This window comes from Callithrix jacchus, chromosome 15 (assembly GCF_049354715.1).
Source record: "Callithrix jacchus isolate 240 chromosome 15, calJac240_pri, whole genome shotgun sequence".
In the NCBI taxonomy this organism is placed as follows: Eukaryota; Metazoa; Chordata; class Mammalia; order Primates; family Cebidae; genus Callithrix; species Callithrix jacchus.
Window position 1 is genome coordinate 80,409,680 of NC_133516.1, and position 14,238 is coordinate 80,423,917.

General features: G+C 41.1%; 1 protein-coding gene across 1 annotated transcript in view; it reads right to left on the bottom strand.

The window, feature by feature from the left end:
- Positions 1-493: 493 nt before the first annotated feature.
- The window catches only part of PARP15 (poly(ADP-ribose) polymerase family member 15), a 43,323-nt gene continuing 29,578 nt past the window's right edge, over positions 494-14,238 (bottom strand). The window contains exons 9-12 of the mRNA XM_008982339.5: positions 12,152-12,358; positions 6,534-6,667; positions 3,628-3,802; positions 494-3,000 (exon numbers count right to left, since the gene is read on the bottom strand). Coding sequence (XP_008980587.1) covers positions 2,711-3,000; positions 3,628-3,802; positions 6,534-6,667; positions 12,152-12,358 — 806 coding nt within the window. The 3' untranslated portion in view covers positions 494-2,710. The remainder of the gene's footprint in view (positions 3,001-3,627; positions 3,803-6,533; positions 6,668-12,151; positions 12,359-14,238) is intronic.

The window sequence follows — 14,238 nt, forward strand, 5'->3', positions numbered from 1 at the left end:
CTTTTCTTTTTGAGATAGGGTTTTGCTCTGTGATCCAGGCTGGACTGCAGTGGGAAGAGCATGGCTCACTGCAGCCTCAACCCCCTGGTCCAAGCGATCCTCCCACCTCAGCCTCCCAAGTAGCTGGGACCACAGGCATGCACCGCCATGCTGGGCAATTTTTTTTTTTTTTTTGTAGAATAGAAATAGACAGGGTCTGCCTATGTTTCCCAGGCTAGGAGTCCTTTCTTGTTCTAACATGGCTCACTAGAATTCTGCACTGGGACTGAGAGCCAAGGTCCAGGCAGTAACTGCATTACTTAACCTCGCTTTGTTCTCTGGGACTGTATTTCCTTCAGGTATCCTACAAATTGCAGCAATTTTAACTGCCTTGTTGAAGGTAGATTAGGATCTTTACATCTCAAATTCTAACCTCATATTTATCAAGAAATATAAGTGCCTTATTTTGACATGACATATAGATAGAAACATGCAATGAAATACTATGCAACCATTAAAAATGATATGTAAAATATTTAATGACATGAGGAAAATGATACACTGCAAAATAAAACATTATTAAACTAAGATGATCACAGTTTTTAAAACTGCAATTCCATGTACATAAAAATAAGGAAAAGATACAAAGCAGAATAACTTGGCCATTAAAATTGTGTTTGCAGAAAAACTAACACCACAAGAGAACAACTTGTAATGTTAAATGAAAAATGATAGAAATATTATATGATTCATGACTGAACAAAATGTGATTTTGACTTTGTTGAAGTTGGATGGAGAAGAAACTGGAAGGGAGAACATGAGAAATTGCCAGTGGTTTTCCCGTAGTGCTGGAATTACAAGTGAGTTTGGCGAGTTATTTTTCTTTCCACTCTTCTGTCCTCTTTCAATGTGCATGTAATTTATTTATAATAATGTAAATACTTCTTAAATATCTGTAACTCTTCAAAAGTGATGCTTCAGGAGAAATGAGCTGTTAAGCATTTTAAGAATTTACATGACTCTAATATACTGGAGGGAAGGGATGGATCTGAAGGCTACCATCAGTAGGAGGAATGAAATTCATTCTGTGTCCTCCATAAGTCTGACAGTGATCAGTAGGTAACAGACATAGAGGAACTGATTTCAACTTTTGAAAGAAAAGTTTTCCAGTAAATAACGCTGTCCCACAGTGGAACAGGTTCCCTCAAGATGCTGAGTGCTGAAACGGATCAAGCAGAGGTTAGAGGGCTTCTTGCCTGGAGCAGGGGAAGGCTGGGGGACAAGGATAAGAGGACAGTGGGGTAGGGGACCTCTAACATCATTTTTACTGCTAGCGTTCTATTTGTGCATTCATTTGCTCGATCATACAACTTCCAAGATGGCCCCCAATGAGCCTTGCCAGTGTGTATTCATGCCCTTGTGCAATTCCCTCCCGGATTGAACAAGCTGATTCAAGTAATCAATAGGATGCTTCGGAAAAGATGGTGTATTGTTGAGAAACATTAAGTTTACCCTCCCCCAATGAAGGTACTTTTAGTTTGTTATTAGTGGTAGGTGGGTAACAGCTGCCTACCTGGTATATTCCTGAGTTACGTGAATATGTAGAACACCTGTGTATTCATAAGAATCAGCTGTCAAAGAGGAACTAAATACGTGGATGAAGCGCTGCTCAGGGCCTTCAGTCCTGGAAAGCCGTCAGCCTCACAGGCCGTCAGGCTGTTGGTCCTCAGGATAGGTCCACTCTGTTGTGTTATCTGAGTGTCTGCCTCTCAAATACCTTCAGCCTGCCTGGGTGGGGGTCTCCTGATCAAGCTGGTTCTGGGTAGTGTATGACTTCCGTCATAAAGACTTGGTGGCTTCTGCCTCGCTCTCTCTTGAGTTGCTCACTCTGGAGTAAGCCAGCTATTGTGTCATGAGGACACTCAAGCAGCCTGTGGAGAGGCCTGTGAGGAGAGGAACTGAGGACTGCCAGTACGCAGCAGAAATGTGCAGGTATGTGAGTGATTCACCTTGGAAATAGACCCCCAGCCCAGACAAGCCTTCAGATGACTGCATCCCTTCACATCTTGTCTGTAACTTCAGACACCCTGGCAGACCTGAAATCCTGACCCACAAAGATTGTGTGGGATTAAGTCACTAAAATTGGGAGTAATTTTTACGTAGCAATAGATGATGCAATGCATTTTTACCTGAAATGTAAACAGGTAAAATCTGTTATGATGTGTTCCATAACAGAGTTGAGATAATAGTCTGTGATTCAGTCATTTCAGCTGAACTGACAAGTTTATCTTAAGGTGAAATCCCCAGCTGTGACAGATGCATAACAGTAGCCTCTCCACTTAAGTAGTTCAGTTTAACCTGCCACAGTTCCAGGCCTTAACATGTTCCAAGAAGAACAATGTCATTTTGGCTTTAAGATGATGTATCTTGTTTTTTTCCTGATAGAAAAGAATAATGTGCTTTTTATTCTCCTAGAGATTTGGTGTCTGTGGATAGTTGTAGCTGTAACTGTGACATTTGCCACACATTTCTCAGCTTCCACCCATCAATTTGCTCAGAAAAAAAGGTATGCTACAAATTGCAGCAATAGAGCATTTTAAAAGGTAATTTTCAGCATGTTAGCACCTGAAAGGAAAAGATTTGTCTGCTTAAACAAGCCAAAAGCAAAGACAAAGACTGCACATTGTTCTTACAGATGACTTAAATCATCTCTTTGATGGTGAAAATATTTTTAACACCTGAAAGTTATGAGATATTCTGGGTAAGCCTGATTATCAAAGAATACCACAAAGAGCCTTGGATATAGTGCATTGTCTGTCACCGAGTCAAAGAGATCTGTGGTGCTGTGAGGATTCTTGGGGGGAGGGGTGACTAATTCTGCATGTCCCTGCGTGTAGACTCCAGTAAGTACTCGCACAACGTACATGTGCTTTCTCCCATTGCTGTCTGGCCTGGAGTAGGTGTCCTTGGCAGAATAACTGGCATCCACAGCAAAATAGGTTCCTTTTCCATAGGCTACAGCTGGAAAGAGAAAGACCAAAATCTTCCTAAGAATATAAAATTACACAATATGTAGAATCATGCCCAATCCAACAAAATTGTTTTCTAAATGCATTTCTAGCCAGGTGTGTTGGCTCATGTCTATAATCCCAAAACTTTGGGAGGCTGAGGCAGGAGGATTGCTTAAGGCCAGGAGTTCAAGACCAGCCTGGCCAACATTATGAGGCACCCCTCTCTACAAAAATAAAACAAAATTATTAGCTGGGCATAGTGGTGCATGCCTGTAATCCCAGCTACTTGGGGGACTGAGGGTGGGGAGAGGAATCATTTGAGCTCAATAGATCAAGGCTGCAGTGAGCCATGATCTAGCCACTGCACTCCTGTCTGGGTGACAGAGTGAGACTGTCTTTTAAAAAAAAAAATGACCCCCCCCCAAATAACTTCCCATTAAAGTTACTTTTCATCCTTTCTAAAATTCACTCCATCTTCCCTTAGAAGGTTGCCAGTCTTTTTTAAGGTGAAACACAGAGAGCTCTATTCTGACAATGATAATATGGCTGCCATCCATGGCTCCACACTGCTTGGGTATGAAAAGTGTGGAATTATTGTTTACCTCCTTCTGATCAGCCAGACTACTCGCTTCCTTACCATTCTTCCCAGCATAACTTCGATTAAAGCCATGCTGATTGACATGTGGCACTGAGTCTGCGTCTGTCCCGTGGAAGAGGAGTCTCTCATTATTCATATGGCCATTCTTGATATCCATGTGCTTTTTCTTTACCTGGTAGCTCTGCCAAAGAAAAGCATTCTGTATCCTCTCAATCTGCAGATAACAAAAGGCAAAATATTTCAGAAATGACCTTGGGGCTCAGTATATTGGATTTCTTGTGGATTTAAAATAAGCAATATGAAAAAGAAGGAAGAGGAAGAGGAGCTGGTGAAGGAAAAGGAGAAGAAAATACAAATAGACAGCAAATTCAGAGAGCAGGCAGCTTTCTGCCTTTAGAGGAAGATGGGCTAAAAGTATCTATTAGTATCTATGCTTTGTAATAGTGCTTGTTAGTACATATTTTAAATAATAGAATATAGTTTATATCAAAATGATTACCAGTATATATTCCCTGGAATTCCTGGAGATTCACTGACATTCAAACACCTACTCAAAAATTTGTACTCATTCAATAGCCATTTCCTGAACTCCTTCTCACCTTCCAACCTATTCCATGTGGCTTCTCATAACGATTCTTTCTGTTATTGTTCCAATTACAGTCACAGATCACCTCATAATTGCCTAACCTTATGACTATTTTTTCTAGACCTCTGAATAGCATTACAAACCATGAGCCATTCTCTTAAAACTGTTCTTCCTTCACTTCTTTTCGAAGTATCGCTCTCTACTGGTTCTCCTTCTTCCTAGGAAACGGAGTTAACATCCATTCAGTCATCATGTACTGAACATCATTATGAATTAAGTTTGTGTTGGGTCACTGCCTTCATGAAACATTCAGTCTAATGGGGTGGGGGAAAGACAAGAAAACTAATCACTACCCCACACAGTGATAAGGGATGGTCAGGAGAACACACACGGAGCTGTGAAAGTTTAACAAAGGGCTCCAGATAACCTGTGTTTGGGGAAGGAGGAGGAAATCTGAGAGAATGATGTTCTGGAAACAGAGGGAGAAGAGAGGTTGAAGAAGAGTGGAGTGGGTACCTGGGCAGCTGTTGAGGAGCCAAGCCATAAAAGCAGGAGGGAAAGTTGTTCTGCTCAAAGTAGTGGAGGTCTCCAGGAGAGTAATGAAGGTTTGCAATGGGGAATGTGTGAGGGGGTTGACTGGAGGAAGCAGTGAAGGATTCCAGGCAGCCTGGAGGGTTCAGCTGAGGCTGGGGACCATGTATTGTAAGGATTTCATCTAGAAGCAGCGGGAGAGAAGGTAGGTTATGGGATTAATCCAAAGTTGGATTAATTTTCAAAAGAAGTATGAGCCAAGAAAGTAGCAGATATTGGGTAAACACAATTGAAATAAGGTTCTTGCACTTCTTGTACAGTCATCCCTCAATATCCATGGAGGATTGGTTCCAGAACCCCCACAGATACCAAAATCTGAGGATGCTCAAGTTCCTGATATAAAATGACATAGTAGTGTATTTGTATTAATATAGAATCTATGCAATCCTCCCATATACCTTCAATCATCTCTAGATTTCTTTTATTACCTCATACAATGTATTAATAAATGCTTTGTAAATAGTTGTTGTATTGTTTAGGGAATAAAGACAAGAAGAAAAAGTCTGTACACATTCAGTATACTCAACCATCACAGGCCTCACCACACTTTCCATCCGAGGTTGGTTGAAATCATGGATGCAGAACCTATAGAATCAGAGGCCTGGGACTGTACTCCTAACAGCTTTTAATACCATGAGGCATCTCCTCCTTTAAATTCTGTCTTTTTTGTAGGATGTCTCTATCTTCTGGTTTCCCCTTCTCAGGAGTTAAGCTCATTCATTCATTCAAGTTTACTCAATACATATTGTGTCCTACTATGTGCTTGACAGCTTCCTAGGTACTGAGAATGAAGAAATGAACAAGTCGCGACTCCTACCTTAAGCAGCTCACTGTCTAGTCCGGGAGCCAGGCATGTGAAATGTTATCAAAGTACCTTATAAGTGCTGTAATGTAACTGTATACTTACAAAGCACCATTTTACAAGTGCTCCAAGAGGTAAGTACACAGCTCTATGGAAGAGGTAACAAGATTTTAAATTACTAGAATGGCACACCCTGCTCTGATATACAAGTATAATGACCTACTGACAAACCCTTATACTTTACTGACTAATATTTTTATGCAGCATAGTGGGCATTGTGGTAATCTTCTAAACATGCATTCCACCCCATCAGCAACTTCTGATTTGAGTGGGATTGGCCCTACTTATAGTTCTAGGGTGGAGTCTAATTGAGTTAAACCAATCAGGATTTCAAAATGAATCACACATTGATGGGATCTGATAGCTCAGGCCCACGCCTACCAGAACAAGGTATTTCCTAGACACAGAGATGGTTGCAGTGGTTGGGATTCTCATCCACTAACTGTGGAACAGGACACAGTTGTCTTCTATGGGTTGTGAATGAGAAAGCAGAGACACCCTAATTGCTGCCAGCAGTTACCCAACAACCACAAGGAGAGTCCAGCCTTAAGAAAAGCTGACACTGAGGACAGCAAAGCTGGAGAAACTGGATCAGACTTCTCCAAAGCCCATCCTACTTCAGGACTTTCCATTAATTTCCAACACAATTCTCCTTGTTTAATCAGTTTGAGTAGGTTGGTTCCTGACTTGCAACTGAAAGTATCCTAACATAAACATGTGACTTGGAATCTCCTTCATCACGGCTAAGGAATAAACTGTGAGATTTCAAGTCTGTGGAGCTTGAGTAAGTCTAATCCTAGTTAAAATAAACATAAGTAAAACAAAGGAAGGAAGGGTGTTCTTTAAAAACAGGTTTTATGTTAATTCACCAACATAATTAAACAGTAAATTTTAACACAGCATTACCTTCTCTATTGTGTAGGAAGAACAAGTTTGGGTGAACTTGTCCTTTATGGTATTATATTCTGATTGTCCTGGGTGTAGCTGGACCATGCAAGACAGCTGATGATTCATGTCAGTCCAGTGTTCAGGAAGATTATCTGGAAAGTCAGCATTTGGTCAAAACACAACATTCATTTCCAAAGACCTCTGAAAATCAGGGCACCTCCTATGCTCTTGTCTCGTCATCCAACCGTGATCTTGAAAGTAGAAGCTACACATCTCACGATTGCTTCTTTTATTATCCTCAATTGAGTAAACCCAGATGAAGTGAACAGTCTGACACCAATGTGACACACAATATATTCATTAATGCTCTAGCTAAAAATGTAGATAAACTTAGATCCACTGTAGCTTGAAATTGTAATTTTCCAAGAGAGTTCTGTGGAATTAATTTTGTAAGAAACTGATATGGAAACATGAATGTCAATTTATGCATGCTTTTGCTTTTATTAGTATTGATGTAGTTCTCTCCTATTTTGTGAAACATGATTACCCTGCTAAAGATATTTAAAGCACATTGTTCTGTACCCCATCTTATACACCAAGCAGAGAAAGCACCACGTAAAGAAAATAGCAGATGTGCTAAGAGAATTCTTTCCCATCACGTGATCATTCCGGGTTTCCTTTGCTTTTCAATGGTTTCCTGGAACTTCTAAAACACCCAAGCTAGACGTCAACTTGCTAAGATCGCAGAACCAGTATGAATATAGACATACTGCATTAGAGAAGTAAAAGCCCACAAAATGACACAACTCCACAGGTAAAAACCAAAGGATTTTTTCCTTACAAACAAAGCCACAGTTTACTCATTTTTGGTGACAGATCTACCTGGTCTGAGAGAGGGATCCAGGGCACCATCTTCCTGTTGAGCAAGTCCATCCAGGGTAAGTTCTGGTGACACAGGGAGGCATCTAACCCTAATCAGTAAGCTCTTTCCAAAAGCTCTTCTGGCAAACTTTCCCACCAATAAGGGTGCATGGTTTCTGAAAGCTACATTTCTTCCTTTTCCCGACACTGTCCATCTCCTTCAGGATCTTTCTGCCTAATCATTTCTAGTCCAAGGCCTTACGGTCCTTTTGGATCTGCCGCTTCCTTTCCCCTGAATACAGCAGGCAAGGCTGCGAAATAAGGAAGTGAAGGTTTTTTGAGGGTCTTCTATTCCTTTCATGCCCTGAGGTTGGAGAGCAGGAAGTTATCAGGACTTGGAATCAGAAGACCAGATCAGCCTCAGCCTGTGACCAGCCATATGACATTGAACACATAACACCACATCTAGATGAGTGTTTAGTTTCCAATCTGTGTAATGGGAATTATAAGATCAGCTCTATCACCTCACGGGATTGTTGCAAAGTTATAATAAGGAGTCTGAAAATGCTTTAGGGAATGCCAAGTCCTTTGTAAACATAGGGTTATTCTTAACCAATTAAGCTTGATATTTTTTACATCTCAGAGGTATTTGTATATTATTATTATACATTTACCCAGTCTGGAATGCAGTAGCATGATCATGGCTCACTGCAGCCTTGACCTCCTGGACTCAGGCAATCCTCCCACCCCAGCCTCCTCAGTAGCTGGGACTACAGGCACATGCCACCATGCCTGGCTAATTTTTTTGTAGAGATGGAGTTCTGTCATGTTGCCCAGGCTAGTCTCGAACTCCTGGGCTCAAGCAATCTTCCTGCCTTGGCTTGCCAAAGGGCTGGGATTATAGGCATGTGCCACAGTGCCCAGATGGTATTTGTATATTAATAGGGAATAAAGAATAAAGCCAAAGGTATTTTCTTGAGAGGAAAGACATTTAAATCGCACCCTTAAGCTACACCAAACATTGCTATTTACTCTGTCGTCTATGTACAAAGGGTGACCCTGGCTAGAAAATTTAGAGGAGAGAAAACAGTCCCAGGAATACGCACCCAGCGTCACATGGAAGGTCACTGTAAGGAGCACTGTTGACTTACAACCCAGGGCTTCACAGAAATAGCATGAAAACTGCCCTTTTAAGCGTTTCCATGTGCTAAGCATTTTCCTGAGCCCTCTTCTTATACTGCTTTTTGAAAAGATGAGTGTTTTTTAAAACAGGGGTCCCCAAGTCCCAGGCCACAGACTGGCACTGGTCTGTAACCTGTCAGGAAGCAGTCCGCACAGCAGGAGGTGAGCGGCGGGCAAGAGAGCAAAACTTCATCTGTATTAACAGCTGCTCCCCATCATTCTCACTACCACCTGAGCTCCGCTGTCTGTCAGATCAGCAGCAGCATTCAATTCTCATAGGAGCTCAAACCCTATTGTGTACTGTGCAAACAAGGGAGGTAGGCTGTGCACTCCTAATGAGAATCTAATGCTTGATAATCTGTCGCTGTCTCCCATCACCAAAGATGGGACCTTCTAGCTGCAGGAAAACAAGTTCAGGGCTCCCACCAATTCTACATTGTGGTAAGTTGTATAATTATTTCATGATATATTACAATGTAATAATAAAAATAAGGTGGGCAATAAATATAATGCACTCGGATCATCCTGAAACCATCCCCCTTCACAACACAGTCTGTGGAAAACTTGTCTTACACAAAACTGGTCCCTGGTGCTCAAAAGGTTGGAGAGTACTGTTTTAAAAGATAAGCTCTACTTTCAAATTCCTGGTGGTTCAGGATAAATACCCTCACCTGTGGGGATGAGTTTTTTAAAAAACCAAGATCCCGGCCGGGCGCGTTGGCTTATTCCTGTAATCCCAGCACTTTGGGAGGCCAAGGAGGGCAGATCATTTGAGGTCAGGAGTTCGAGACCAGCCTTGCCAACATGGTGGAAACCCCCGTCTCTACTAAAAATACAAAAATTAGCCAGGCATGGTGGCTCACACGTGTAATTCCAGCTACTCAGGAGGCTGAGGCAAGAGAATTGCTTGAACCTCGGAGGTGGAGGTTGCATCGAGCCGAAATTGTGCCACTGCACTCCAGCCTGGGTGACAGAGTGAGATTCAGTCTCTAAATAAATAAGATCCCTGGCTCTGCCCCCTGTCTTCCTCTCCTCACTGTTTATTCTCCTGGATACGCCAATCACACTTAAGGGCTTCAATCCCACCTACTCACATGACTTCCCAAATCTCTATCTCTAGTGTCTGATACACAGGTGGTGCTCAATAAATAATCTGACTTAATAGCTTTTAACATACATCTGAAAAGTAATTATGTATCATCTGCACAAATGAAACTCAAAGCTATCCTCTTTAAGTTCTTTTTGAAAAGGGGCTGTATGATAAATTCTTACTAAAATTCCAGTTTATGTGAGCCAACAAACTTCCTTTCATCTGCTATTTCATCTGCATTATGCCTTTTCTCTAACAACAAAGATGACGTGATGCAATTTGGTTGTGCTCTTTTTCACTTCAGGTGCCAGAAGTTCAGGCTGACACCAGTCGTTCCCTGCGCTGACACCCCTGCCATCTCAAAGGGCCAGTTGTATGCTCATTTTAGTCAGTTTGCTTCTCTCTTCAACTTTACTGTTTTGTTTTTTAAATTTACAAGTCAGTTTAAAATCTTAATGAAAGCAAGGCGTGATGAAAAACAGTTAAACTTTATTTTGTGCTTTACTGATGACTTATTTACTGTTCTTTAATAAAAATTTTCTTCTACAAGGACAATAGGGAAAAAAGTGTTAGTTTATATATCCCTAGATACCACAGTAGGTACATACTATTTTTAACTTCCCAATATCCTTTTCTCATCTTCTGATAAAAGCCTTCTGAATTTTCTTCGGGGAACAGCTATTCCCATCGCTTTGGATGGTGAGTCCCTCTAGCTCAAGTATGGAGCATGTGACTCTGGCTTGGCCAATCATTGTAATTTTGGTTCCCTGCCTGCAATTGTCCAATCAGAAAGACTCTCAGGGTTTAAAAGAGCTCTGTTCCCTGGCATTGTTTCCTGATGATAAGTGTATATTTCCACTGGATATACTCTTTCCTCTTGAAACTGACTGTGGAAGGATTTGGCCTAAAGCTGCTAGCATCCGTCTTTCACCATATGAATACTGAGGAAAAAGCACAGGTAAGAAGAGAATAAGAGATGAAGAAATTCAGGGTCTAGATGATATTATTATATGAGCACTTGGATCACACTGTTCCTGAAGCCAGGAATGCATGGGCTTTATAATAACATGGGTCAGTGAATTCTGTTTTTTACTTAAGCCAGGGTATGCTGGATTTTCTATTATTTGCTACTGCAAGAACCTTAACATATCCAACTATTATTTTCATATTTTTATTGTATGTGTGTCTCCTACATGTATGTTGTAGTACACTGAGAATACTTGTCAGGAAATAAATGTAGAGAGAACTGACATTCCTCCTGACAGCAGCAGACAACAATTCTTAGTTTAGGGAGGTTGCTGATGGCACATGTGCCTTATCACTAGCAAAACTCAGTGCTCTAAGGGTGAGTGCTCCAAATGGGTGAAAATAGTGATTGCAAGAGGAGGCTGCAATCCTCCTTATTTTAAGAGCAGTACAAACGCCACAAAATAGGGGAAGACTAAATCAGAGAAACATGTCAGTACAAATACAGTATAAACACACATTACAGAGTAGCAACTGGGGATCTGTCTGGCTGCTTATGCTGTAGTACAACCAGCTGACCCGAGCCACCCCCTCCTGACACCTGATTCTATTCCAGGCTAACCTGTCTATAGGTGGATGATTAATAGACCAATATTGATCAGCTGGTTCACAGCTGCAAGAAGCACTGAGGGTCAGTACCAACCAATCAATAAATATAAGACTAATGTGGGAAAGGGGAGAAGAAATTAAAGTTTTCTTCTAAGAAAACCTCCCTGAGTCCTTCCTCCTCCCATGGGATTGTATCCTACTTTTCAAGTTTTATACGTTTATAAATTCTTGTATTCTTGTTCTCTATAGCTGATAACTGTAAGTTTTTGTAACACAGTGAAGGTCATAAGAATTGCCCAAGCAGGCAGGACTCTAGCTTTCTGGGCACTGTAGCAGAAGGCAATAGATAAGGCCTGTGCTAGAATCCTTGAGCTCTACAGATAGCAAACATCTGGGTTGCATAGTAACAGTCTTATGTAAGCCTAATTGGGTGCCTATCATTGCTTAATGAATTGCCTTTTTTTTCTGCAAACTTGTTTTTAGCACCACTATGTACTTCATGTATAAAAAGTCAAGCCCTGTCTTTGTTAGGCTCTCAGCCTTGGGATGCTAATCAGCTGATCCAGTGGCCACCTTAATAAAATTCTTCTGTTTCACCCAGTGGTCTCTGCAGTCTCCTGAATATTCCACAACGAGACCACTGGCTAAAATTTGCAATGCCTCCCCTCTTTCTGATTCCTCACTTCTATTCTCTTCCTGTTCATTTGCTATTCCTGTTCCCAGGCATGATTTTGCCTCTCAGAAAAATAGTTAATTGACAGGAGGTTGCGTTCCCTAATTTTTATACTTTTCCCATGGATCATAAGAACTTGTCTGAAAAGTCCTAAAATGAATAGAAAACTATAAACCCAGTGTCAATTCATACGTAAACATTTTCAAAGTGATTGTCAGAGCCAGCTAGGTGATTTTTAAAAAATGAACATCTTACATGTAGTCGTGGAGAATGTGGATTGAAAGGTCGGTGATGCGGCGATGTCTCTTTTTCTCATGCTGTCATAGAATACATTTAGCAGCTCAGGTAGAAAGAGGACAACTTTAACTGTTTTTAATGATGGGGTGGAATGTTTCCATGAGAAGTCTACAATAGCATCAATTATGTTATCAGCAACTGTGATTGGGTTTTTTCTGGCATTTCCTGAAAAAAAATTAATGACAAAAAGAAGTTTCAGCCAGTGTTGGTAATACGATGAAATTGGGCAAATGCAATTCTCAGTGCTGAGAAACAGGAAAGCCCCTGACGGCCAGGAACTGGACAGAACACTCACAGCTAGTTGGTGTTCTTTGGCTGAATACAAACAGTTTCACAGTACATCATTGATGTAACCATTCTGTGACCATGATGAATTAACACAAAACAAGACTTGTCCATAATTATGTCTTATCACAGACAAAAACATGAACCCTGTCCAAATCACAAAGATGGCCAAACGTTCCCCTGTCTTGACTAATAAGAGTGACAGCTGCTGCATTACCAATCATACATTTAGCCAGAATGCATCCTCCCTCCTTCTAGATAAGATATCCAATCATAGAATTACGTCTGTTTCCTGGAAGTCTCTGATCCAGAGAAAAGCCCCACTTAGTTTAGACTGCCACAAAATCACCTAAAGCCCAGATCCATTAAGTCCTTTCTAACACTCTCTCACTGAGATGCTGCAGAGCTCCCCACAGTGTGTGTTCCTGGTGATCTTTAGCTGATGGGCATTGGCAATGCAGAGATAAGAACATGTGATCTGGATGCAGAAGAGCTGAGCTTGTGTCCTGGCTCCACTACTTACTAGCTGGTTTGATCCTAAGTAAGTTGATCCCTCTTGAAGTTAGCTAGGGCTGCGTACAAGAAGCCATGGACCGGTGGCTTAAGCAAGAGAAGTGGAGGCTAGAAGACTGAGGTCAAGGTATCAGCAAGGTTGACTTGTAGATGGGTATATTCTGTGTCTTTTACATGTTCTTCCGTCCATACCTGGCAGTGTCCTAATCTCTTTTTATAAGGACACTAGTCATATTGGATTAGGGCCCATTTTAATGGCCTCATTTTAACTTAATTACCTCTTTAAAGACTCTATCTTCAGACTGGGATCACACCTGTCATCCCAGCACTTTGGGAGGCCAAAGGCGGGCAGATCACTTGAGGTCAGGAGTTCGAGAACAGACTGCCCAATGAAACCCCTGTCTTCTAAAAATACAAAAATTAGCTGGGCGTAGTGGCAGGCCCCTGTAATCCCAACTACTCAGGAGGCAGGAGAATCATTTGAACCTGGGAGGTGGAGGTTGCAGTGAGCCAAGATGGCACCATTGCACTCCAGCCTGGATGACAGAGTAAGACTGCCTCAAAAAAAGACCTTATCTCTAAATCTGAGGTACTAGCGTTAGGACTTCAACATAGGAATTTTGGAGAAACACACTCAACCTATAGCACCTCTACACTTCAGTTTGCTCAGCTAGAAATTGGTGGTAATAATAGAAGGTAATAGGTAATAGAGATAAGACTATGGTAGCTAAGAATAGGGTAATTAAGAATATAATGGTAGAAACCCATGTAATAAAAAAAAGTAATGGTAAAAATTGTGCAGGATTTGAGACCAGGCTGTGTGGGTTAGAATCTAGCTCTGTTGCTTACTAGCTATCTGACCTTGTGCCTTAATACTTCAAGTTCTTCATCTACAAAATGGGGACACAGTATGGGATGGACCCAGGTTTTGAATTTATATCTCTCAGAAAAAGAATATACAATTATGTATAACAGTGAATATTTAAAATCAGAAATCACAACAAAGTATATCTTTTAAAATGCTGAAAATTATATTCCTAAGGCAACTTTCCTTAGCTGTATCACATAAATGTTTATAGCCACCCCAACATCACCCAATGTGAGGGAAGTATGAGAGGTCAAAGTGGGGAAAAACAGTGGTCTTAATCCATGAGGGCTAAAATATCCTACTTTTGAAATTTACCCAAATAACAAGGTGAAGACATTATTAGGGCTCATCTCAGGGTCTTTTAAAAAGCCTGTGCAAG